Raw genomic sequence first — 26399 nt, forward strand, 5'->3', positions numbered from 1 at the left:
ATATAATTCTCAAACACTGCTGGATAATTGTGTGTATGGTAACAGGATCATTGCCATGGAGTGATCTTATTGGATAAAAATCTCTCACTCCATCTTACTTGCTTACTTAGCATCTAGCTGCTTCTTCTAATGATTGTAAAGGCCCTTTACTATCCACCTATCTGGCTTAATCTGAAAACGAATTACTGGGTAATTTATAAGAAGTGAATGTACCCAAGAAAAAAAAAAAGTTTTGTAAACTTTGATCTCTTTTTTAGTTTAAATGTTACCGTAAACTTTTAATGTGCTTACAATATTATGGTAAGGGTGTATAATTAACAGTTAAACACTCTGGGCTAAACGCATGTCAGTCAACCTCACCCTCTCTAACATGTACAAATAAATTACGCCAAGTTTGTTTGCTAATGAATGAAAAAAGAAAAATCTGGCATTTTAAAACCCACCATGGTTCCTCATTTTGAATAGTAGTTTCTGCCTTAACAAAGGAAGCTCACGATGATTCATACATTGCTATAGATAATGACCTGATGTTTTACAGTGAAGCAAGTAAGAGCAAACCAGAATAAACACTTCACTTTTTTTTAACCGTGATAACCCATTGTCTATATTTTACCTTGCTTTCAGTAGGCTCTGCAGTTTGCTATGGTTTTAGCACAATAAACATCATGAAACTTTCAGAAGAGATGCGTTTCAACCACACATTGTTGCTTCATCTAGAGGCAAATTCTCAAAGAATAGCCACACTTTCAGGAGCATCTACTCAAATCTTACAGTAAATCACAATTTCCCCCTTAACGTCACTATCACTTTGCAAAAATTCAGTCCCCCAGGAAGACTCATGGTGTAATATTTTCTATATAAGCAATCCTATTCTGTATAGATTTTAGTACCGGACCAATCAATAACCTGCGCTTCAACTTGGAAGATCACACTTGAAGCAATGGAACCATTATAATAGGTGCTTGTGACATGTGTGAAGTCAACTGTCTGATAATAACCGAATAGGGACACACAAGGCTGGATCCTTAAAGCTATTTACTACAAATCATGATAAATAAGCCAAGTTGTTTCTTATTTGCTATAGAAAAGTTTACTGTGATAGTGTATATCACATAAAAAATATTAAATACATTGCACCAAATATGCAAATAAGCAAACAGAAGAAAAAAAAAACTGGCTTACATGATAAATCTAAAACCACTACTCAGCCCCCTACAAAAATGAACTACCATTTCCAAACCTAGTACCTGACCACTGAAGAGTACCTGACCAATTATACATACCCTGTACTTCTGCTTTACATAAAAGCAGAAGAGTAATGCAAGATGACATTGTTATTCCAATTAGCACCGCTATATAAATGAAACAGAGTTTACTAAAAGTACAGCTAAAAGAAAATGGCTATGGAAAAGGTATGATTGCTCCTGTTATTAATTAACAATGTAGGAAGACCCACAGAGGAGATTTACCATAGGATTCTGTCTTTTTTTATGTGATTGCCTTGATTTATTGAATTGTTTTATTTTGCATTTAAGTCAATGAGGAAACAAATGTAACCCTTGGAACTGGAGTTTGCAACTCGTAAATAAATATTGCTTTCTATGTAGCAACTATATAGCAAATAGCAGGTTCTGCAATGTGATTGTAATATTGCATATATATTTTGTCTGTTGTTGAGATGAAGGTGGTGTACATGTACTGTATACTGTTAGAAATGTTTACTACTGGTATTTATAATACTGTTGGTGTTGTATACATTAACATCTCTGCTTTATTTTCTATTTCTGTAACATACTGGTCCTCTGCTTGTCCTCCAGTGTTTATTTTGCACGGGCATCATTTTGTAAATATGTTAGTATTTTATGTTAAATTCTAAAGACTGCCATTGCCTTATGCTCCTGTAGCCCAAGGGGAGTTTTTAAGGACAATGTTTGTTAATTTTTCAGAGTAATCCTCTGAAAGGAGGAGTTGCCATTATTCACAGACTTGTGGATGGAAAACATCAATATGAAGTGGAAAAAGTGGTGAAATACACAGACAAGTCCAAGACCAGCTCTTTTGTAAGGTAGTACTATATTTATTTATTTTTCATACAAAATAAACAATGGTGCCACTCCAAAATATGAGAACAGAACGATTAATGGGTATTCTCTCTTCGACACAGTGCTTCAAAACCAAAGCAAAATCATGCTATCTTGAATTTATAAACAATCTTTCTGTTACTATCCAGTAATTAAGCATTAAGCATGTTTTATAAATATAATAGATGCTTAATAACTATGTTGTAAAGTATTAATAAAGCATTATAGATGGTTTATAGCCATGCAATAGCCATAGACAGAATTACAGTTTTATAAAGGTGACAGTTTTAAGCTACCTATTGTACTTTGGGGTGTTTAAACTTATTCACTGAATAGAGTTTAGGAAATAGCCTTGTGAAGAAAAAAAAGCTACCTAATGTAATTACACAATAGCATCTTGGTACAAGCCAATTAATTTTTAGAGTTATTTAGATTTAGATCAGTGGCCTTTACTAAAAAAAAATGTGGTGGGTCACATTAGTAACTACAATTTCTGGGGCCACAGAAGACACTACTGTAAAATCACATGCTATTTTACAAAAGTCACTGAGTCTTTCTTTAAAGCACTCCGTCCGCAGTCATGTAAGTAACATGTCAATTTCTGTGATTTGTAATAAGTTAACACATGAAGGGTGTCTCTTGTTATAACAGAAATCACTCTGTACAGTTTGAGCAGACAAACTGCTTGAAAGTGGCATCTCTTATAATAATAATGGACACTCTATACACCACGTATTCATTTTACATTTGCAAAAACAATGAAAACCACATTTATTTACTTCACTTCTCTAGTACTGTAATAAAAGGTAGTAGAAGTGACACAGCTTTCAATGGTCTGTAGGAGAAACTGAATGAAACTCAGCTGCCCAACTTCCTGATAAAGTAGAGCACCATGCGAGACCCTGCTGCATTTAGTATAATTAGAGATGACACTAATAAATAAATCAATCTTTCCAATTATTCTTTTTCAGTAAAGGTGATAAACTACTGAAGATTAATGGGATTAATCTGGAGGATTTGAACCCAGAATCTTTTACAGAATTGCTGGGTGAAGGTTCAATCTTGCTGGTAAGTGACTGATCATATTACATCACAAAACTGTTAACTAAGCAGTCAATTGGATGAACCTATACCTCGCTTTGTCAAAGCTGGTTTCTATTGAAGTATTTTACAGCACTGGGGAATCAACCTGGATTGGATCAAGCCCTATTTTAGGCTGGATCAAGCCCTATTTTAGGGATAATCCCAGGATAACCATTGATCAGTGTTTGATGCAATCCAGGGTGATTCCCCAGTGCTCTAAAATGCTTTAATAAAATCCAGCAATGGCTTATCCCATCATGGTGCCAAATCACCCCTTATTCAAGTATTACATCATAAGTATCAGTTAATGTCCCAGGTAGTGTCTCATTTATATTGCAGTCACACCCTCTCCCTAATTGAAATACATTTTACACTGTTGTTTGTTAGCTCTGTAATCTGTATTTGATTTACCCTGGAAAAGAAAAATAAATGATAGTAATAATGCTCAAGTACTTAGTGAGGTGGTATGGCCATAGTGGCCGGACAAGCTTGGGTGACCCACTGTAGGGTTCTCACTGGACTCTCACTGCTCTGCTTGCTGTTTTCTCATAACCCAGGTCTGTTTCCCTGACATGGAGTCTCGGGAGAACCTGCCCTGTATTCTGGCAATGTCTCTGTGCAGTACGTGTTCAGAGCTGACAGTTGGAACGTCTTTGTTTCTCAAAATAAAGCAGTGAAAGTATTATTAAAAGCCACAAGAGGCTCTTCCCTTTTCACTGCTGATTTTCTTCAGAATGCTATCCATTGTCTTCTTGTAAAAACCACATGTTACCCTCAGTGCCCTAAGTAATTCACTGAAATAAATCCTACATGTTTCTCTTCTAATTTTTTAACCTTTATTCATCGTCTTTTATATTAACTGAGTTTAAAGTAGCAACTTGGTTTGAATTAATTAATATATCAGTTAAATTTCAAAATCAAAATATTGGCCTTATCGTTTCTTGGGATCAAATGAAGGTGAGATTGTTGCCAAGTGGGTGAGGGATCTTAGATTGCCACATGATTCTGTTTTCTGTGGTAAACTATGCAATGATACTCTTTTAGCTTCTAGGAATGCTAAAGTAAACCTTATCCAATATAAGGTTCTTCACAGAGCACACCTTTCCAGCAGAAGGTTGTTTCTGATGGATCTTTAAGACACCCAGACATGTCAATGCTGTTCAGGAGATGAGATAGACAGCTATGTCCATGCACTATGTTACTGTCCAATAACAGAAACATTTTGTAAGAAGGTACTGACCATCTTGTATCCTTGGCAGTGATATATATATATATATATATATATATATATATATATATATATATATATATATATATATATATATAAATACAATGGCCCTATTGAGGATGTTTTCATATCTTCGAGGAACTGTAGTATAGTAGACAATTTATGAATTGGAAGTTCAAAGCCAGTCTAATTTAATTGTATTTCCCCTTATCACATCCAACAATGTCCTTACTTCCACTTACTGTGTTGTCTGCTGCAGTTCCTATAATGATAAAAATGATTTTGCTTCTATTGTGTTTAACTTTTTAAGGACCTGGATTTTTTATTCTTTGTTAAAGAAAAATAATTTCACAGTCTTTACCTAACTCCTGCTTTTCAAAAAAAGAGAAAAACTAGCAATGCAATTGACTCTCAGGTTGTTTGTTTGTCAGTTATGTACATTGAATTTTCATCTTTCGAAAAACAAAGACTGGAGTAAATGCTTTGAAAATAGGGCCCTGTGTAGCACACAGTAGTTTGTCACAGTTTGACAGAGTTGTCAGTCTGGGAACGGCAGGAGGAGTTGAGGTGAGGACAGAGGTGTGCTTGTAGGCGCAGAGAAGCTCCTGCCACTCTCAAATTCCAAAACAGTTTCTTGAGCAACTCTATGGCAGCTAACAAAATACAACCCCACAAGATTATTAGCAGGTTAAAGAATGTTGTCTGGGTTAATTATTTTACTAACTGGTGCAATCGTTTGTATTTTAAAATGAAGGGTGGTTTTAGCTTTCATTTAATTCTTTACCACCTATACGTGTACAAATGCAATACATTCTGATTATTGTGTTTTTATTTCATTTTTTTCAGACCGTGCATCAGCCTAGTAAGACTCCGCAGAAAGCCCTGAATAAAGCCGCCTACCAGGCTTACTTCAAAGAGATGGCGGTCATGAACATCAGCATGGAGATGGAGATGGAAAGAGAAGACAAAACTGAAGAGGAAGAAACAGCTGGTACTTCAGATGATAAGAAGGACCCTGGAGCCAGTGGTCCTCTTGATGAAGGCAGGTGTGAGGCTGAGGACCTGCTGGTCGTGTCCCTCTCTGAAACCAGTGTCACCATTGTGAGGGGGAGAGGCCACGAGAGACCCCCTGGAACCCGCTGCAGCACCTGCCACAGTAAAAACTGCAATCTGCATGACGTTGTTGTGCTGTCAAAAGCCAGCACGCTGACACTCGGTCAGTAGATTTGCACTTTTCCATGATATGACAGAATCCGTTACATGAGCTTCCAATAATGTTGTTTGTTATACTGTTTGTTTTCATTGTTATGTTGGGCCCTATTCACCAAACTTGAAGGGGTGTTATACTGAATGATTTGTCGAGGACTGCTTTTTAAAGCCCATTTTAATTAACCAATCTGTTTATGCAGTACATAAAACCTTTTTCAACTGCTTTAGAGAAGGTTAGAAGTTTATTTTCAGTTTTAAAAAATAACTGTTTAACCTTTTGACAAAAAATTCCTTGGAAAAAACATTGCTTAAACCAGTCTTGGAAGTAAAATTATTTGGAGAAAAAAACTTTGCAATGGTGTATTATTAGCAACTCTATGCAACGATTTGAATGTTAAAGTTTATAGTTCTTTCATCTGTGCAGATTTAGAAAGGACAGTTGTGAGCTCAGTGGCTGGTCCAGCACAGGGGCCTTAAACCTTTATTAAAGAAATCAATAGGTGCTGTGTTTGAAATGAACCAAGCACCTATGTTGCCTGTAATTCAATTGAGGTATAAAAAATCATCCAGGGCTGTAGTATAATTGCAGGCAGTACAACTGGATGGTTTTGGTTACGTACTCATAGCTGGACTTGGTTTGTGGTGTTGCCGCTTAAGAAATGAATGGCAATCGCTTTTTCAAAAGCTCATAAACATTTCAGATGAATAGATATTTTTATAATCTCAGCTCTGGTATTTTACACATCCTCTTTTGTCATGATTTTTTTTATTTCATTTTTAGAAATGCTTAAAACTGTGTGTGAGCTCTATGGGATTCGAGAAGTTGCCATGTCAAAACTTTGAAAAAACATATATGCATTATAACTACTAGATACATAAATGGAAAACATAACAACTATGCATGCAGTGACAGAAGGGGATAAAGATAGAAAGTGGCATTGGCCTAACTCTACCTGAGTGAGCTATTCCAGGCTGTTAACAAAACAACAATATAACAGGTTCTTTATTCTTACTTTAATTATGTTATTCTGTTTTCTTGTTTCTTTAGTGTCACGAGGATGCCCTAATTTATTGCTGGAAAGGACACAGGATAATATTATAATCCGGAGCCTGTTAAGCCAGAATTACATACAACAAAGCTTCCCTTCCGTTGTGTCATCTCGACCACTAAGAAACCCAGATTTAGGTTGGTCAATAAAAACATATCTTATGTGGAAGTATATTATTTGCATGGCACGATAGCTAAGGAGACCATATTAGACACTCAGAGTCCTGATTGTCAGTATAATTAATAAAGCTGTAAATTATAAATAAAAGATATTAAAATAAATTAAACAAATAATGCAAATTACAATAAACTGCTCATCAACATGTTATTCTTACCTATAATATATATTTATTTTTAAGAAAGTGCTTATCATATGTTTCAGCCAACATGACCATCTATCATTATAAGTCTGACTACGTGGACGGACCCTTTCTTGGAACACCAGTTGTCCTGAACTTCACCAAAAGCAACTGTTTTCTGTGCTGCGATAAAGACAAAGATAAAGTGATTCTTAAAGTTGATGTAAGTAGCTTTTCTATGCCTGGGAAATATACTGTTAGCAAAATTTTAAAAAGGAACAGGTAAGATTACTTTTGTTTTAGGATTCCTTAAGGATACCAAAATAAATATTTTGACATTCAAAAAGCTACTTTTCATAACAACATATTGACAGTGTTACGACAGGAGTTTTTATTTCGTCCAAACCAAATCATAATCGAGGACTGCTGGATGTTTTATTCAATGTTGGGTATTTACCAGAATGTGGACCAGATGATTGATACTTTGATACAAGTATTTTGTATTTGACTACTAAATGTATTCATATTTATTTGTACTACCAATGGCTGGATGTCTTTCAGAGAAGTTTAAGCTAAACTGCTACTGTATGTAACATCTGAATAAATATGAAACTGTTTATATTAATTTACTGTTTATTTTGACAGTTTTTTGCACCATATACCTATAAAAGTGAAGATCTGAACCAACACAAATATTCTTCATAATGTGTGTGTGTGTGTGAGGAGGCAGACAAACCTCTGGGTATATATTGTATAGTACACCACATGACACAGAATGGGGGTTGTATAGCAAGCTAGGAAACAAACAGTAACCGTATTTATGGGTTTATCAAAGTTTAATGTGTTTTCCATTGTTATTTCTTTTCCAGGCTTGCCATAAAGAAGAGCTTAGGCACATCTCAAATGACCTCCCCACCTGGCAATTTGTATTCTACATGAAAGCAAATGCAGATAACGCTCGACGATTTGAATCTGCAAAGTACAGGAATTGGTTTTTAAGCGAGCCCTTGAAGGGAACTGTGAGGATGAAATCCAAGGAAATCGAATCTGAGCAGTCTTTCTTTTTCTTTATAAAAAAAAATGCAAACGGGTAACCTCACTGTTCCACATGTAACTGCAGTATATAATCCTCTTAACTGCAGTCCCCTGCATTAATACGAGGTTCATATGGCCTTCCCTCTAGTATTCTTAAATCTCGATGTGACCAATCATTCTATAGGCAATATACTTTTTATAGCCAAACGAAATCCTATAGCAAATACTTCCTGTTTGAGATATTTAGTTCTGCCATCCACAGCAATGAAATACTTAATGGTGGTGTATGTAGTAATACAAAAAGAAAGGTTTAAATTGTTTTGACTGTGTTTCTCAATGTTCTCAATGTTGAAATGTGTTTTGATTCACATTGACATATCTCTGTGTTTGGAGTGGATTTTTAACCAAATTATGTGTGTTCTGCAGATGTTACTTTACACTACTTTTGGTATTTAAATAAGTTAACTAAAATGAACTACAAATAAAATTGTGGAGGTACCTGTGTGAGTAACATTATATATATATATATATATATATATATATATATATATATATATATATATATATATATATATATATATATATATATACACGCTTTGTTTAAAGCTTAAACATACATTGTCTACTAATGCCTGATGATTTCCCTTCTGAAAATGTCTCTGTCTTGATGGAGGGAAACTCACCACATCAGTAGTATTGCAAGCAGTGTTTATTTATTTTCTCAGGGTGAACACAATAGAGACGCAAACACATTTCAACAGCAGCTTTTCCCCTAATCGTGTTATACAGGGTTTATTTTGTTTTGGGCCTGTACACAGCACTGGTCTAGAGTCTTGTATTATGTCACTGTAAGTCATTTGCAAATGGTTTGTTTAGTCAATTCCTTGGTGAATTTTCTCAGAGCGAATTCCAAACTTGTGGTTCAAAAAACTGCATGTATATTGCTCTGCTGACTATAGAAACGAACAGTGTCAATTTGAAATCACTCTCAGCTCAATCTCAATGGCAGCTGCAGACAACACTCAAGTAACAGCTCTGTGGAATATGTGCACTGTCCAGTATGTAGTGTAAATGTATAGGCTTAGGGGAGCCAGAAAAAAACACACACACACACACACACACACACAAATGAGCATTACAGTGCAGTACTAGCGACAGCAATCATTTCATAGATAAATGTGTAAAATACATACAACAAACACACATTAGCAAAAGAGTTTAAAAAAAGGGTAATGTGTGAATAGCTGTGCTGGTTCACACACAATATACTGAAATTCTAGACAGCAATAAATTAAACGTATATATATATACAGCACCTAGAAAGTTTGATTACATGCTGGCATAACACAGATGCAAAAAAATACTCCTGAAATCTAGGCCAGTGTTTGTTCGTTGTGTAAACTGGAGTAAATACGTATCTTTACGTGGTTACCTTGATCATCTATTACCCACCCACAACTTTACAAACTGAGACATTTTAACATTATAAAGATAATTTGTAAGGTTCCCACTGACTATTCCTCTATATCGTTTAACTCTTATTTATAAAATATATTTTTACTGAAAAATAAACTTTCCTGATGATTCAATTTTTATGTTATGGCGTGCTGAGTTCTTTTAAAAAGTACCAAATTACAAAACAAATATTAACTGTGATAAAGATCATTATATTTTTTAGCATTTTATACAAAATAAAAAATGTAATTCAAATGTAAATATGGCAACACGATGTCTTTGTCAATGCTGTATAATAATTTTTCAAATTTTCTTCGCTCTAATATGAAAATGTAGGTAATACCAATGTCATGTTTCCTCAGTTAACAGAAGAATCTTAAATTCTGCGGTAGTCAATAAAAACATAGTTATGAATACTTTGATGTGTGTTATACAGCAATTTAAATATTTCAAAAGTGATTTAGAATTGTGTTTGACCATTTTCTTCCGTGGCAAAACCACTGTTCTCAATTCCAACTTCCTCGTATGGGTTTTGTGATGCTTCTTTTTCTTCTTGCTCCTTCGCTTTTCTATATGAGAGGAAAAATAAGTACTTGTTCATTGTGTAATTAAATCAATATCATGACCATAAATACACAACAGTTTTTTTTAAGATCAGCTCCCTTTTTTCAGATATTTTTTTTAAATACAATCATTAAAATATACATGACAAATTAATTCCAGTATTGTATTACCATCAATTTGTATATGTCTGATTCACACTTTCAGGTACCCAAACTGAACAGTGAATTTCAAAGTCCTGAACACAAATCTGTTTTATCCTTGGGTGATTTCCTTGGAAGATAATTCTGAAGACAGTAAGCCTCATACTTACCTCTTCCTAGCTCTGTATCCTGTGATGACCAGGTAGACTCCAGCAAACACAACAATCCCGATAACCACACCGAACACAACGAGCCACACTGTGACAGGCTGCTCAGGAGGCGGGGCTAATGTTGCTAGGATACCCTCAAACTCCAGGGTTTTATCATCAAGTAGGAAAGCACTGTTAAACCGGCCTCTTGACAACCTGTAAAAAAAACATTTACTGGTTAAATTATAAAGACTTAATTTAAAGCGTGATTCTGTGATACTAAAAGATACCAAGATAACCATGATAAGCCAATGGCTGCTCAGGAAGGAAAAACATGTGGAGACACAAACAGTATGATGGTCTGCTGGTGCAGTAGATACGTTGAAGAGAGTAGAGCAAAGGTTTTGGAGCTTTGCTGTAAAGATATACCTGTGGAATATTTTAGTAGAATCAAGTTTGTAATTAAAAATGAGGGTGGTTGTGGCAAATGTAGGATAATGTTAGAATAATACAATTAGCGGGCTCCCGAGTGGTGCATCCAGTAAAAGCACTCGCTAGAGTGCAGGATGCGCTCTATAGCTTGGACGTTGCCGGTTCGAGTCCAGGCTATTCCACAGCCGACCGTGGACGGGAGCTCAATTGGCCGAGCGTCGTCTGGGGGGAGGAAGGGTTAGGTCGGCCAGGGTGTCCTCGGCTCACCGTGCACCAGCGAATCCTGTAATCTGGCCGGGCGCCTGCGGGCTTGCGTGTAAGCTGCCCAGAGCTGCATTGTCCTCCGACGCTGTATCTCTGAGGCGGCTGCACGGTGAGTCTGCAGAGTGTAAAGAAGCGGGCGGCTGACGACACACGCTTCGGAGGACAGCGTGTGTTCATCTTCGCCCCTCCCGAGTCAGCGCAGGGGTGGTAGCGGTGAGCTGAGCCTAAAAATAATTGGGCATTTCAAATGGGGGAGAAAATAATAAAAACTAATTGGCAACGACTAAATAAATAAAAAAAAAGAATAATACAATTATTATTATAAATATATAATTTGCTATATATATAACAACAACATCACTAATTTGTTTTTGGTATTAAAATAATTTAAAATCCATAATTCTGGCAGGGTGTCCAATCCACGCTGGTCCTTTAAAGGACCCTTGTGACACCACTGTTCCAAGCACCTACTCTTCATTAATCTGTAAAACAAGTTCATAAAAAGGTTTATTGAATTAGATGGTGCAAGTGCAACCCTGCAAAATATGGTCAATACTTTGAATGCTGTTTAGTCCCTAGCATCTGTGTCAGATCCAAACCCAAATGAACCCCCATCCTCATTATTCCAGGACCCAAGTGCACTCATATCTTACCGTATGGCACGTTCCACATCCACTTTTGGGATGATAGTTAAATTGTTAGTCGGTTCTCTGACAATAAAATAGAAGGAGATTCTTGGTTTCTCATTATAGACAATAACATCTTCCGTACTGGAATAAAAGACAAGAAAAGACAATATGATGTTTTCTAAGAACACCACAATATTCACAATGAATATAAATGTACATGCAGTACATATAACTAGTTACCATAGGGGCCCAGCAAAGTTTGATATCCAGAACTGCCTGGAAATGGTTAACGAAGGAATTGATACACACTGGAGAGTGTCTTGTTTGTTCTCTATCTATCAGATTCTCTATAGTATTAACCCTAACCCTAACTCTAACCCTAACATTACCTCTATCCCTAACCCTAACCCAAGCTCCAACCCTAAATCCAACCCTAACGCTAACTCCAGATCTAACCCTAGCTCCATCCCTTCCCTAACCCAAACTCCAACCCTAACTAATCCCAACCTCATTTCTAACCCTAATTTACCCCCCATCTAAACATAACGTTCTCCCTAACCCTAACCTCAATGTCTACTCTTATATTAATGCACTGAACCGTAATTGCAGGGAATTGATCAAAAAGATCACCCACCCAAAGTTAACTGTTTGATTCTTCTCTTCTTTAAAATACTTCCTCATGGCATAGGCTACTGCTGATCTGAAGAAAAACACTTCATTTTCATCCCACGTGTACTAGAAAAAAGAACATCACATAAGTGAATTAGGTCAGGTTTTTGTTTGTTTGATTTTATAGTGTCACTCTTCAGAGGCTGTCGTTATGCAGCAATACTGCAATCATGTAAGTGAGTGAGGATTTGAAAGCAATGCTTCAGGAGAACCTACTTATTTAATGATTTTGCACCACTGTTCCGGCAAACTACGATTTCTGTTTTCTCATCAAGTTTGGATACATTAGGTAGTGTACTAATGTAGTGTACTTTTTATTGAACAAACAGCCTTGAACCTTGTGGATTTCTTGTTCTTTTACTGTCTTGACGAGACCAATCAGTAGCACTGGACCTTGCTGTGAATAAGTAATGCATTACTCTACTAGGAGGCCAAGTCTGCTGCATAGTGTTGTACTTGACAGCTTCACAGTGAGAAAAGAATACAAGTAAAAACACATTTCTCTTTTTTTGTTTATACTGGCTAGATAATTGACCATTCTACTCCGCATGACTCCAGCAAGGAACTCTTTACATTCAGCAATTCAATTATTTGTACTGTATGTTGCGTTGGATATTAATGCCTAAAACATTAAAAACATATTTTCACCTATAAGGAAATTAAATTAAAATCTAATTGTATTGCAATGGATTTCACTGTGAGATCATCTATGGCTTTTCTATACATGATTTTAATACATTTTTAATTATACTAATACTTTTATCACATTTAGAGTTACACTGGAATGTTTATAGCAACTTACTGCATCATCTCCCAATGCTGAGAACAGACTGATCCTCACTTTTAAAGCATTCTCTGAATCTGAAAGAAAACAAAGTAATACATGGGTCAGGATACTACTGAGAAACCTTTAGCCAAGCTCTTTAATTAAGAATAAACAGCTCAACACAAACAAATTATTATCATTTCTGGTCAATGGAGGCATTTGGTCAAAATAACAAGTGGATTTATATCCTTTGTGCATATGAACCCAAATCATGAACCCAGCTCTCCCATATTCTTACTATGTGCCCTCTAAATTGACTTTTCCAATGCTACGACTCAACTGGTCTCAGCATGCCAGGCCATATTTCTAATCTGGCCAGCCAGGAAAACGAACTCCCAGTTGGGGACCAGCTACAGTCAAACTGCCTTGTACATATACAGTAAACACATTACAACATGTTGCATAATAACATGCAATGTACTTACATGGAACCCACTTTGAGTCCCAACCAATCTTTCTATTGTGAATAGTGTTTTCAGTTTTCAGCCATTCGTGCAATTCACTGAAATAATCCAGCAGAGGCTGGGCATTCATTCTGGTCTCGTTTGTTATACTTTGCAGAGCTTTTGTCCAGGATTCAGATTTTCCTAACTGAAGCATGGCCCTACAGGAAGAAGGTGACATTGTGTAAAATGCAATTTTTTTCTTTCTTTCTTAAAGGGATATTCTATATCAGGTATGTCACGCTAGGAGGTCACGCTAGGAGGTCACTGCTCTTCCCACCATGCTGTGGCTCTCTGGAATGCTTTGCCAGGGATCATCAGAAATGCTGATTCCCTGGCAAAGTGTAAGTGATGGCGGAAGGCCTATTTGTTCTCTCACACCTTTCGAGTGTGATTACATTTTATGTTGTGTTTTTTTTTACAATACTCAATTGTTGTTTTAGCTTAGCTAGGAAGAGAGGTCAGGGATTACCATTGTAACATATTACGTGTTGTGTAGAGAAGCCTGTGCAATGCAAAAAAAGTTTCCCAGCTCACAACCTTGTAATCATCATAGAGGAATCAATTTAGTCAAAGCAAAAAACATAATCTAGGAAAATCTAGTTCCCCTCTAATAACCCCTTCTGAAAAGTAAGAGCCAAATAAGAGTTTTTAACGTGCCTTTTTTCATTTCAGGAAAAATGGTACAAAACACTTCAGGCCCCTAATTATGTAATGATTTATGCATTATCAAGAACAGAAAATATTCATTTACTTTAGCTTGTTACCAGCGGCCGTAGAGTTGGTGATGTCACATTTGTAAAGAGGTCCACTATGGCCTGCAGCCTCGCACAGTGCTTTCTGGAACTGAAACTGATAAATTGTCCTTGTGAAGTACCTGCAGACAGATCAAAGGTTTCAGGAAGAATTCTGCCTACAGCAAATTTTCATTGTCAGAGTTATCTTTGCAGTTCCAGTGGAACAAATCCACGGACGGTGTTCCCTCCATTTGTGGATGATACATTATTGCAGTAAGATACTTATTTTTTCTTTGAATTTTATTTGACTTAAAACAAGATGTGCTTGTGAATCATGTGAGCTTCCATATCTGAACTAATGTCACCCAAGCAACAGTGTCTACCAAATATTTACTAAGTCAAAGACTTTTCTCTATTTTCTACTTTCTTCAAGCCTGTTATGACTTCATGCCTTGCTTTGCCTTTTAGGTGAATTTGGACAAAACTGTAATCAGCCTTACCTAATAAAAGAGTAGTCTCCAGATACATGGAACAAGGCAGCTGGATCACAATAGGTTTCATCGTGGGGTAGTGGTTCCACCACACCAATCAGATCTCTCCTGAAAATACATTTTTCATGGGTATATAGGCTTGAAGTTAATTTAACATGGTGTTTCAGAAGTATGAAACCAGAGGAAAGAATCATGTTATTGATAAGTAATGTATCCATAGCTTAAAAAAAACACTAATTAGTAGATTGAAAAGAAACACTGATTAAGACACTACCTGAAATGCTTGTCTATTTGACTTGATCAACCTATACCCTGCCCAGCTGCGTTTTGTACAACAATTTACACGACTATGGAGCCATGGATTGCATCAACAACCTATATGTGATTATCCTGGGATTGATTACCCCTTAAAAACAAGTGGCTGATGCAATCCACCCGGATTTCCTGGGACATGGGAACTGCTACAGCCGTGGCTTATCCCAGTTGGCTAGTGACAAGCAAGTGACACGTGGCCATTTCAGTGCAAGTGTTGTGCATCTTTTCATCTTCCAGAGGAATTACATACTTAGAAAAGAAAATTGTAGAATACTATATTGGGCACTGAGTGAATTACTATATTCTTTACCAACGTGAAGAAGCAGACAACTTACTTCATTTCCCACCACTTTTGCATCCACTGATCCTTGGGGATGGTTCCTTGGAAGACCTGCCATCTCCACTCCTCCAGCATGTAAGTAAAGGGCAGTGTACCAACGATGGTCAGGGCTTGCTTGAGCAGGAAGTTAATGCTAGTCTCTGGACAGAAAGGATCGTGGTGGTGAGGGTGAAGAATTATAATGCCGGACGCTTCCACAAGTTAATTTAGGAGATCATTAAATGGGGTCTTTTAACTAATAGAAGTTTTCAAATCAACCATTGTTTAGAACAAACTAAATAGACTCTATTTGCCTGTGCTGTAATGATAAGGCATAATTTATTTGAAAACACTAAGCAGAATACATAATAATAAAACAATACTTAACGTTTTAAAAAAAAATACAAATACTAAATAGTGTTGAAAAAAAAGAGGGAGCTTTTTTATGGTTTCTGAAATACTTTATAATGTACTTCAGAAAGTACCCCATAATGTACCCCAGAGTTTTAGTGATTTTCTTTATAGGAAGAGAGTCAAATGCAGCCAAAAAACACCTGGTCCTGGGGGAGCATCCCTGAAAAAGCTTGGTCTTTAAAAACAACTTTATTGATTTATTGATTCCAAATACTGTGTTTTACACAGTAAAAAAGTGAATGCTATACAGATTCTTACCATGGTCTTGCACAAAGCTTGGAGGTAAAAGGCCCAGAGCTTGCAAGTGTTCGGGGGTGGCTGCTGACAGAGACATGATCTCCCCCACTGCCTCATGGAATCCTTCGTTGGCACCATCTCTCAGCAAGTAGGTCTGATTGGCATAAGCCATGTCATACTCAATGTGTCCCATCTCATGATGAACAGTCAAGAAGTGGTTCATATTCACCTCAGTGCACATCTTTATCCTGCACACACATAAAAAATCTATTTAAGATGTGCAGTCTTTTAAAAGCTCATAAATGATACATGTATTTATAGTGACATCATGAAGATATTTAAGCAAGCCAGGTAAACTGTGAGGCAACTTCTTGGTTCCTGGCTCTGCCTCCCCATGCAAGTACTGACTAAGCCCAGCTTTCTTGGCTGTACAGAGCATACAGGTCTACATCATTGAGCCTGATCTGGTCAGCTGGGTACTGAGAGATCTGGTAGCAAATTAATTGAGTCACAAATGTAATTTTAATGTCAATTTAAATTTTTCCGATTGTTCTGGAAGATAACATTCCTGGTAGTATATCCTTCCCTCCATCTCCGTCGCCTTGGCGTAATCATGAGATGGTTCCACAGCAATATATATATATATATTTGAAAGGATGTATAACTAGTGTACAAAAATGAGAACAATTAAAGTTTTTTTGGGATGTACACAAAAATACATTATTTGTTAAACATTTAAATCTTTTGTGTCCATCCAAAAAATTACAGGTTTTAATCGATTAATCACACCTGTGGGCTTTGGTCGATTAAAAAATGATTGATTGATATATATTGTCTACCTAAGAAATAGTGCACGAAAAAGAAATATTGAAAAATTAGAGGGTACTGCAAAAGGGCAGCTGAACGACATACAAAAGTAATTTTATAATTTTTTTTTTTAATTCAACTTATTTTTTCCAAACGGTATCAGAAAATGAACAGCTATATCTTTTTTTCTAAAACAAAATAGCATTCAATAAATTACAGGGTGGAGTATGGGCAGCAGTGTGGAGTAGTGGTTAGGGCTCTGGACTCTTGACCAGAGGGTTGTGGGTTCAATCCCCAATAGGGGACACTGCTGTTGTACCCTTGAGCAAGGTACTTTACCTAGATTGCTCCAGTAAAAACCCAACTGTATAAATGGGTAATTGTATATAAAATAATGTGATATCTGTATAATGTGAAATAATGTATAATGTGATATCTTGTAACAATTGTAAGTCGGCCTGGATAAGGGCGTCTGCTAAGAAATTAATAATAATAATAATTTCTCTTTAGCTAACTTCATAAAATAACAGCTATATCTTTTTTTCTAAAACAAAATAGCTTTGTTAGTATGAAACGTGAAAGCTTATGGTATACCAAAAAGCAGCCATTAAAAACAAAGTTAATATTCCAATTACATGTAAGAAAATATTTTCAAACTGTCAAATTACATGTAAATAAATATGTGTACATTAAACATTAACTGGCATTATGAAACACTTGCAGTAGCATGTTACTATTTTGTATTACTTGGAATTGTCATTCAATACAATATCATATTACTACCAAAAAGGTGTGATTAATCAATTGTTCTATTTTACTGTACCTGAAATCTTTTCCATTGCCCATGTCCCACGCAGTTGGGTGGCAGACAACCTTCCTGTCATCAGGCTTCTCAAGCATGGAGTTGTTCCAAAATTCGTCATTCATTTTATACAGGCCAACAGACGTGAAGAAAGATTCTGCTTCCTTAAACATCCTATCGACAGTCCAGCCCTGAAGTAGCAGGACCACTAGAATTATTCACTTGAACTCTTTTAGGAAAATGGCAACAGACGTGGTGCTTTGGAATACGTTTTGGAAGCTTCTTACTATTACATAGTAAAGCACAAGTTAGGTAAAATGTGGCATAGTTTCGTTTTATTTCCAATAAAACATAAGTAAAAAAAATACTTACAGAAGAAAATTCATCCCATTCTTCACTTGGACTGTCTAAGTTGGGTGTTCATTGTTTACTGGCCTTATAAAATGAACAAATGTTTACCTGACTGATCATTGCAGAGGTCACATCAATGTCTGGTTTGCTTTTATACGGTACTGCAAAATCATACATATTTGTCCAAAATCTCCCCCACATGTCACCTGAACATAAAAACACGGAAACTCTAGAGTAAATACAATCAGTATGCATAGCTTCATTGTAATATGGTCTTGAGTTAAAGCCCCAAGCCTGTAACCCCCCACCGCCCTCTGATTACAACTACTGTTTACTCGTGCTTGAATAATACTCATAATAATGTCGTTTTCAAATATTTTCTAGGTACTTATTTCCTATAAATAGATCAATAAATAAAATACAGTTCTTCTGCTCATCTTAAAATGTCATCTCCTGAAAACCGTTTCCTTTCTCTGCTCAAAAGTATGTCATTATTCCAGTTGATCAAATGTAGCATGGTGACATAAAACATTTTTTTAAAAACTTTTTTACACCATAATTTGTAAGTAGTAGTGCTGTTTTAAGCACAAACTATGAAAAATATTATTTTTAATTACAGTATAGAGTTATTTTATAAGCACAAACACAAAACGAAAGGGTGTAATCTTTCCACACTTCTGTGTGGTTGTATGGTTATGGCCTCATGCCTCACAACACATACAGTACAGGCATATCTTATTGTACACCACTTCGTTGTGTGTTTGTTGTAATAATGTATTTTATTGTTTTTTGTAAAAAAAATAAAAAAAAATAAAAAATGTTATGTATGCAACAAAAAAAAGCATTTATCTGAAAGGGAAATTTAAAAAAAAAATTACAAGTAAAAGAGAAGTAACTAAAGGCTCAACTATTCACATTCTTAAAAAAATGTGCCATATACAGTTACTAGTAAGCCAATTCTAATATGCTATCTATTTATAGCATAATAGAATATGTACTGCAAAAACTCCCATATTTATTTCACCATCTTACCAAGTAAATGAGCAGGAAGACCTCCAGTCTGACTAATATGCCCGGGGTAGGTGTCATGCAACTTTGCCCTCACGTAGGCGTGTAGTTGTTGATACAGAGGCAGTGTCTGAAATTGACATTTTTATGCAATAAAAGTTATTTGAAACATGTAAAACATAACTGCCATCTTGCCAGTACCCATGTGTTTACAGCTGTAAGAAGCCTTGAAGCCCACTTTCACTCATGCAAATCAAAACCAGAATTAATCAAAATGTCACTTTTTTAAAGCTATATAAAAATTCAATATAAGAATAGTGTGGTTTCTATGGGCTTTATTCAAACTCTCTTCAAAAACAGAGACCAATGATGTACCAGAATTGCAGCTCACAATCCTAAACTGGGTGCAAGACACCTTTGCATCCAGCTTCAAAATTGGGCCCAAAAAGTATCTGTAAGCGGTTAGAACAATCAGCACATGTAGAAAGAAGTTCTGGAGTGAGAGATACAGTATGCATTTCAATAATGGATTTTATGCTGTTTTACAGAATTGCACACTCATAATAAGAAAAGTGTGTCCACTGCAAAAGGCTCTGGGAACATCGGTGACTGCAGTAGCATCTATACACAAACTCAGCATCATTAAGGCTCAAACCTTTAAGCTTTTAAGTTGTTGTTTCATTATTGCTCCAAACGGTGCAGAGGGCAGTGTCCTGGGCTTTTACTTGTAGAAAGGATGTATTTATTAATTTGTATATTTTGTGTTTTATTAATAATTCCTTGTTGATCATAAATCAGTTGAATATTAGCATTGTTTGATAGTTTAGATAGTGTTTCATTGATTAAAATCAGAGTTAAAGAAACTGAAATATTTCTATTTTATTTGAAAGTTAACCTTTATGTGAGGTTCAGGGGGCGACTGTCAATCATCATCTACTTCATATTTAAAGCCTAGTCACGCCTATCTCCCTTGTCAAGTGTTTTGCTTTTCCCTCCTCCTCTCCTCCTTTTGTACCACATGTCTCTGTTATCAGTCCCCGCTGGGGGGCAAGTGATCTCACTGCCCCGATCTCGAGTCAGGCTACGTCACCTCTGCCTTTGGATAAGGGGAGTTCTCATCGTATGAGTCAGTGGGCACCCCTGGCCACACCTATGCTTTCGCAGCTCATGTGCTATTCTTTACCTCGAAAACAGAGGCTCAGTTCTTTCTTCCTATTATCCGCTTGGGACAGCCTGCTATGCAATATCCTAACTGACCTTTCTACTTTCTACCTTTTCAGATTCCCTGAGGGAGGCTCTCTGCTTCCACTGTGAGTAGCTCTCCAATAGCCAAGGTAACTATCCTTCTGTCCTTTCATTTCCAGGTTTGCATCCGCTACCTATTCCATCCTTGAGGGATTCATGTTTGCACTCCACTACCTATTCCATCCTCGAAGGATTCAGGTTTGCATTCCACTACGTATTCCATTCTCGAGGGATTCAGGTTTGCATTCCATTACCTATTCCATCCTCGAGGGATTCAGGTTTGCATTCCACTAAGTATTCCATCCTCAAGGGATTCAGGTTTGAATTCCATTACCTATTCCATCCTCGAGGGATTCGGGTTTGCATTCCACTACCTATTCCATCCTCAAGGGATTCAGGTTTGCATTCCACTACCTATTCCATCCTCAAGGGATTCAGGTTTGCATTCCACTACCTATTCCATACTCAAGGGATTCAGGTTTGCATTCCACTACCTATTCCATCCTCAAGGGATTCAGGTTTGCATTCCACTACCTATTCCATACTCGAGGGATTCAGGTTTGCATTCCACTACCTATTCCATCCTCGAGGGAGGCTGTGCACATTCTTGGAGGCCACGCCACTCCTCATCGAGCAAGACAAACCTTTTATATGTTTTCCCTAGAGGTCTCTCCTCTACCAACCTAGGCTTTAATAACAGCACCAGAAAATAGAATAACAGAAAACTAGAACACTTATCTTACCTCCTTATATAAATCTCGAACATCTTCCATAAGCTGATCTCGGGTGTAGGCATATGGAAAATCCTTGTCTAGGGTTTCGTAGTTTCCTCTCCAGTAATCACCATAGTCTTTATACTCTTTAATACAAAAAAAAACATAGTTACAGTACTGTGCTAAATACCAATGCTATTTTTATTTATTTTTTTTGCTTGCCAATTATATTATTATTCTTTGTTATTACATGTTGTTGTTGTTGTTAAATACATGTTGTTATATGCAAATACAGAAGTATGCATATATACAAAATGGTGAATCCTGGTATCATTATAATCAGATAATTATCAGTCAAGCTCTTGCTGTATCAAGACCACGACTATTAAAAAGCAATGCACAGTGTATTGGATGCACTGCTCATTGTACTATGGGTCAATTCTCAGATGCTAAGCAGCTCTATAAATCAAATTTCGTGACCTAAGATGATATGCCCCTGTTACAGCCCCTGGAACCTGCTAAAATAAAACATTAACAGTATACTTTATTTTGAAAATAGTTTTTATTTTATTTTATTTTTTAGAATTACTATTCATTTTTGCAGCCTCATTTTTCAGGTCAACATAGTCTTCATACAGCGGTCTCATCCTTTTGCCAACTTCAACCCTCCAGCCTTCCCAGACATGCAGACGCTTGTAGTAGTCTTTGCTTTCTGACATAATCTTCTCCAGTCCTAGAAGGATGCAGTTTGAGATTACACTGTAATATAATAGCAATCTAACAAATCATTAATGTAACAAGATTGGACTGACTGAGAATGGAGACTCCTGTGATAAAGGCTAGGGGAAGTTGTATTTAATTTTTTTTATTGGTCATGACTGAAAGAAGCCATCTGATCCTAAATGAGCACTCTGATCACAGATCCTTTCTACAGCACAGTTCAGAGAGAGGACCAACACCTGATTTCTTTTTAACAGTCTCCATCCAAGTACCTGTACTAACTGTGCCCAACATTGTTTAGCTTTGAAGAACTGACAAAATGAAGCTCCAAGGTTTCAAGACTGCCGGTCTGTTATAATGCATTCTAGCAGGTTATACATTCAGCAGTTGTTTTGCATTATGTTAAAGGTAGAAAGTGAACAACATTTAAAGAATGGAAATCTCTTTTCAACTCTTGGAAAATACAATGAAGATACTATTACCTGGTTCCAGTGTTAAACAATTGAGGGGGTCATCTGGTTGACAGACAGTTCCAGTGCTGTAAATTGTGCTCATCTGATTCATGACTCGATTTAGCTGCAATGAACCGATAACAGAGTTCTAAACCCAAATGTGCATTAAAACACTGTTTAGAGCATGTGTGTATTACCTTCTGTATGTAAACACTGCTGTTCAGAAGCCTAGTTTAAAAATGAACACATGCACACCATTACATTCATTAGGCTCCTGCTTAGAAACAAGTGAACAGGGAAAAGGCATTTCTATATTTAGCTTTAATGGCAGATCATTAGCAAGAAACAAATTAGTTGTAGGTAGGAGATTTCAGACTAATGTATCTTTCTAGTTTTATACAATTAAAATAATCTTAAATAATTCTTGCTTTTGTCATTGCACTTGTAACAAAAAAAGGGCCAATAGTGGTGTAATATATATATATTACACTCCCAATTTAGAATATCCAATTATTTTTAGGCTCAGCTCACCGCTACCACCCCTGCGCTGACTCGGGAGTGGCGAAGACAAACACCTCCGAAGCTTGTGCCGTCAGCCGACTGCTTCTTTTCACATTGCAGACTCACCATGCAGCCACCTCAGAGCTACAGTCGGAGGACAATGCAGCTCTGGGCAGTTTACAGGCAAGCCCGCAGGCGCCCGGCCAGATTACAGAGGTCGCAGGACACCCTGGCTGACCTAAGCACTACCTCCCCCCCCACCCACACACCCCCGGACGGCGCTCAGTCAATTGTGCGCCGCCCCCTGAGAGCTCCCGTCCACGGTCGGCAGTGGAATAGCCTGGACTCGAACCGGCGACCTCCAGGTTATAGGGCACATCTTTACCGGATGCGCCACTCGGGAGCCCCGTAATATATTATGTTAACATACAGCAAATCATATTATTGCCCCACCTCTTTTTATTGTACTATAAGAAACAAGGGCATCGGTATGTACATTTTCAATGCCTTGCAATCATGCTTTTATTGTCTTATAAATTGAATATGGTTAATTAAAATAACTAATTATTAGTTTGTAGAGAGAGGACCCAAGCATAAATGCAAGGATATCAAACCATCATCAATGTATTTCATAAATTTGTTTTACTGATTGTGCAAAATGTTTTGGTTTTTTTTATAAATATTTAGTAGATTACTCAAAATAAATATGGGGCTAATTTAGCAACTTCAACATTTTAATTTTAAAGTGAATGCATGAACAGACAAGCACTTGATTTGGAAGATAGCAAACATTTCCATAATGAGTCAGCAAAAGAAAAACCGAGACAACGGTAACAAAGGGGTTGACTGTCCAAAAGAAACTGCAATTTCCATATAGGGTAGATTACAGGGACAACTGCTGATGCAAATACGTGGTATTATAAAGTTTACTGCATGGCTCGCTGAATTAAAAAAAAAAAGATTTTCAGTAACTATAGAGTACAGTAAAAAAAAAAACATACGTGATCTTGTTTTTCCTTTGGTAAGACAGTGGAACCTTCTTGAAGAAGCTGCAACTGGAGTTTAATAGTGGGGTTTTGAATTGTCACAGGAGAAAAACGGGAAGCACTTTCTGATGCTTGTTTGTAAAACTCAGACCACTTGGTGCCCATTACATTCTGTTTAGGAAAAGCAAAACATTTAGTTGAAGTCAACGAGAAATGATTCAGTAGGATAAATACAGTAGGATTTGTGAAAACATTTGTATATAAAAGATGTTGGAGATTAGGTCTATCAAATTGACAGGCATTCTTCAACTCACAATTCCTAATCGTCATAGAAAATTAATTGTAATATAATATGTATGGTACATGTTCTAAACAGGAAGACAATTGAATTGATGCAAAGTTTATAGAAATAACAATAGCATGTCTTCTCAAAAGGTTTCAGTCTGGACAGCAGACCTTTTATTGTGCAGTAAATCAAAGAATTTGCATGAGGTTAAATAATCTTCCCAATAGAATACAGTCATTTTTGATACCATTGATTCTGTTACTGAATAAATAAGTTGTATTAAACTGGTACAGAGCAGCTTTTCAGTTGATCTTCAGTCTCTCTGATCAGTGAATAGATTGCAGTGTTGAGGCACAATTTGCATTGGGCATTTTATACTGAAATATTACTCCAATAGAAACATAAAGGTCATAATAAAACTTGTTATACTGAAGATGGACAAACCATTAGAACTGTAATCAGTGATGTCCTGGCTGTCGATCGTAGTGCAAATAAAGTTTTTAATAATCTGCTCTAGGATATGGCAGACCTTTACATATCTTAATTAGGATTTTCTACAGCCTAAGCATACAGTACATAAATGCTGTATAATTTTGTGCCTAGCCCTTATATATGTGTTGTATATTGCTGGTTCTTCTGAAGTTGGCTGTTTACTCTTTTGATATCGTTAATATAGGATGAACAATTAACATATCTGTATATAGTATGTATAGGTACAGTAATGTATTTAGTCTGAAGGTTTGCCAATATCTCAGTATACAATCACTATTATTTGAATGTTATGTAACATGTTATATGTTATATTGTTACATTTTAATCAATCATCTTAGAATGTCTTTCATTTTCCCTTTTTTATTACGATTGTTAAAATAGTTTTTTGGTTTAATTATTTGCAACATTTCTCAACTGTTCCTGTTATAATTTTGAAGAATGTGCTGGCTTCACTTATCTCAGTCACCTTTGTGCCTTTCACACACCATACTGCAACAGAAACAACGACACTCAATTTGGTTTGCTTTGCTTATAAATTCAAAACACAGAAAAAGGTAAAGAAAACTGGACAGCCTAACAAAATGTGTTTTTCTTAAAACAAATCTTAAATCAAATTTCAAATAAATAAACAAACAAATGTATATATTTAATTAAAATGTGGTCATAATTATTTAAAGGAAAGTACTGTATGAAATGTAATTGCTGCTGTGTTATTTTAGATCTCATAGTAAACATTTTTCCATTTTCCATTTGGTAACTTTTTATTTTATTTTTTTATTTATTTATTTCTTAGCAGACACCCTTATCCAGGGCGACTTACAATTGTTACAAGATAACACATTATTTTTACATACAATTACCCATTTATACAGTTGGGTTTTTTTTTTTACTGGAGCAATTTAGGTAAAGTACCTTGCTCAAGGGTACAGCAGCAGTGTCCCCTACCAGGGATTGAACCCACAACCCTCCAGTCAAGAGTCCAGAGCCCTAACCACTACGCCACACTGCTGCCCCACTTTACCACATATACTGCTGTAGTAGGCTTATTCGGCTTTGGTAAATGCGGGCCACTGACGTTTGTTTCTATTGAAAATGTGTGGTCTCAAGGTCTCAAGGTTTCCCTTATGAAACTCCTCTCTGAGACAGATTAAAGGTTTTGGGAAACAGATTTCAGATTAGTTAAATATTATAGATGGTTCTCTAAATCAAGACTTTTGACCACAAGCCTCAGAAATGACATATTTCCTGTTGTGAGCCAGGTGCGCTCACTCAGCCCACATTGATGATTTACTAACTGTTGTCATAGAGGCCCAAATAAACCCACTTACAGAGAGCAAGGACAATCATTGGTACAGTTCTCATTGAGAATGGTTTCCAGAACAAGGTTTGGATAGTAGAATCTGGCCACTAGCAACCAACCACAGTTCAGGAATTAAAATACCTGTATCTACATTTTGAATGTTGAAATCAAGCAAATGGAGCATACTTTATCACTAAAAAAACAATTAAAACAATTGATAAGTATAAAAAAAAACATGTTGAGTAATTTACTAGCCAAGTGTTAACCAGAGTGTACTCACCAGATTATTGGCGTTTTCGTCTGTGATGTTTGTGTTGTACTCCCATGATGCCAATGAATAACTGTACAAAGCTGAAGCCTCTTTGTCGAATGTATCCAAGAAGGCTGCAGCATCCTGTTCGGTCTGGGCCACAGCTGATGTAGCCAAAGCCAACATTAACACAAGATGGAGAGGCATTCTCCCACAATGGTCGCATGTAACTCTGACTAAGACTGTACCTGTCGCAATTATCAACTAGCATATCTCTTTGACCTTTGAACAAAATACAAAGTTACCACCGTCATATATGACAATCAAATCAGAGGAGGACCCATACACCCTTTATGATAATAGTTTCACACCTTCTTACTTATATACAGGATGTATATACATATATAATAACGTTATAT

The 26399-nt window shown here is 36.5% G+C and overlaps 2 protein-coding genes across 2 annotated transcripts; one reads left to right on the forward strand and one right to left on the reverse strand.

Moving 5' to 3' along the window:
- The first annotated feature begins 1349 nt into the window (after window positions 1-1349).
- LOC117406507 (uncharacterized) lies at window positions 1350-8486 on the forward strand. Its single transcript, XM_034010586.2, has 7 exons — window positions 1350-1412; window positions 1947-2065; window positions 3053-3149; window positions 5239-5608; window positions 6650-6787; window positions 7032-7171; window positions 7818-8486. The coding sequence occupies exons 1-7, from the start codon at window positions 1398-1400 to the stop codon at window positions 8040-8042; spliced, it is 1104 nt and encodes a 367-aa protein (XP_033866477.1). The 5' UTR covers window positions 1350-1397; the 3' UTR covers window positions 8043-8486.
- Window positions 8487-8587: 101 nt separating this feature from the next.
- Window positions 8588-26198, reverse strand: ace2 (angiotensin I converting enzyme 2). The gene is made up of 18 exons (XM_034012285.3): window positions 26011-26198; window positions 23668-23823; window positions 22196-22289; window positions 21583-21726; window positions 21024-21139; window positions 19060-19165; window positions 18136-18233; window positions 17698-17867; window positions 16089-16315; window positions 15433-15577; window positions 14792-14890; window positions 14309-14431; window positions 13537-13715; window positions 13088-13146; window positions 12251-12351; window positions 11641-11757; window positions 10313-10507; window positions 8588-10007 (listed from the first exon to the last, which is right to left on the reverse strand). The coding sequence occupies exons 1-18, from the start codon at window positions 26185-26187 to the stop codon at window positions 9899-9901; spliced, it is 2415 nt and encodes an 804-aa protein (XP_033868176.3). The 5' UTR covers window positions 26188-26198; the 3' UTR covers window positions 8588-9898.
- Between the last annotated feature and the right edge of the window lie 201 nt (window positions 26199-26399).

Source organism: Acipenser ruthenus, chromosome 8, assembly GCF_902713425.1.
Source record: "Acipenser ruthenus chromosome 8, fAciRut3.2 maternal haplotype, whole genome shotgun sequence".
In the NCBI taxonomy this organism is placed as follows: Eukaryota; Metazoa; Chordata; class Actinopteri; order Acipenseriformes; family Acipenseridae; genus Acipenser; species Acipenser ruthenus.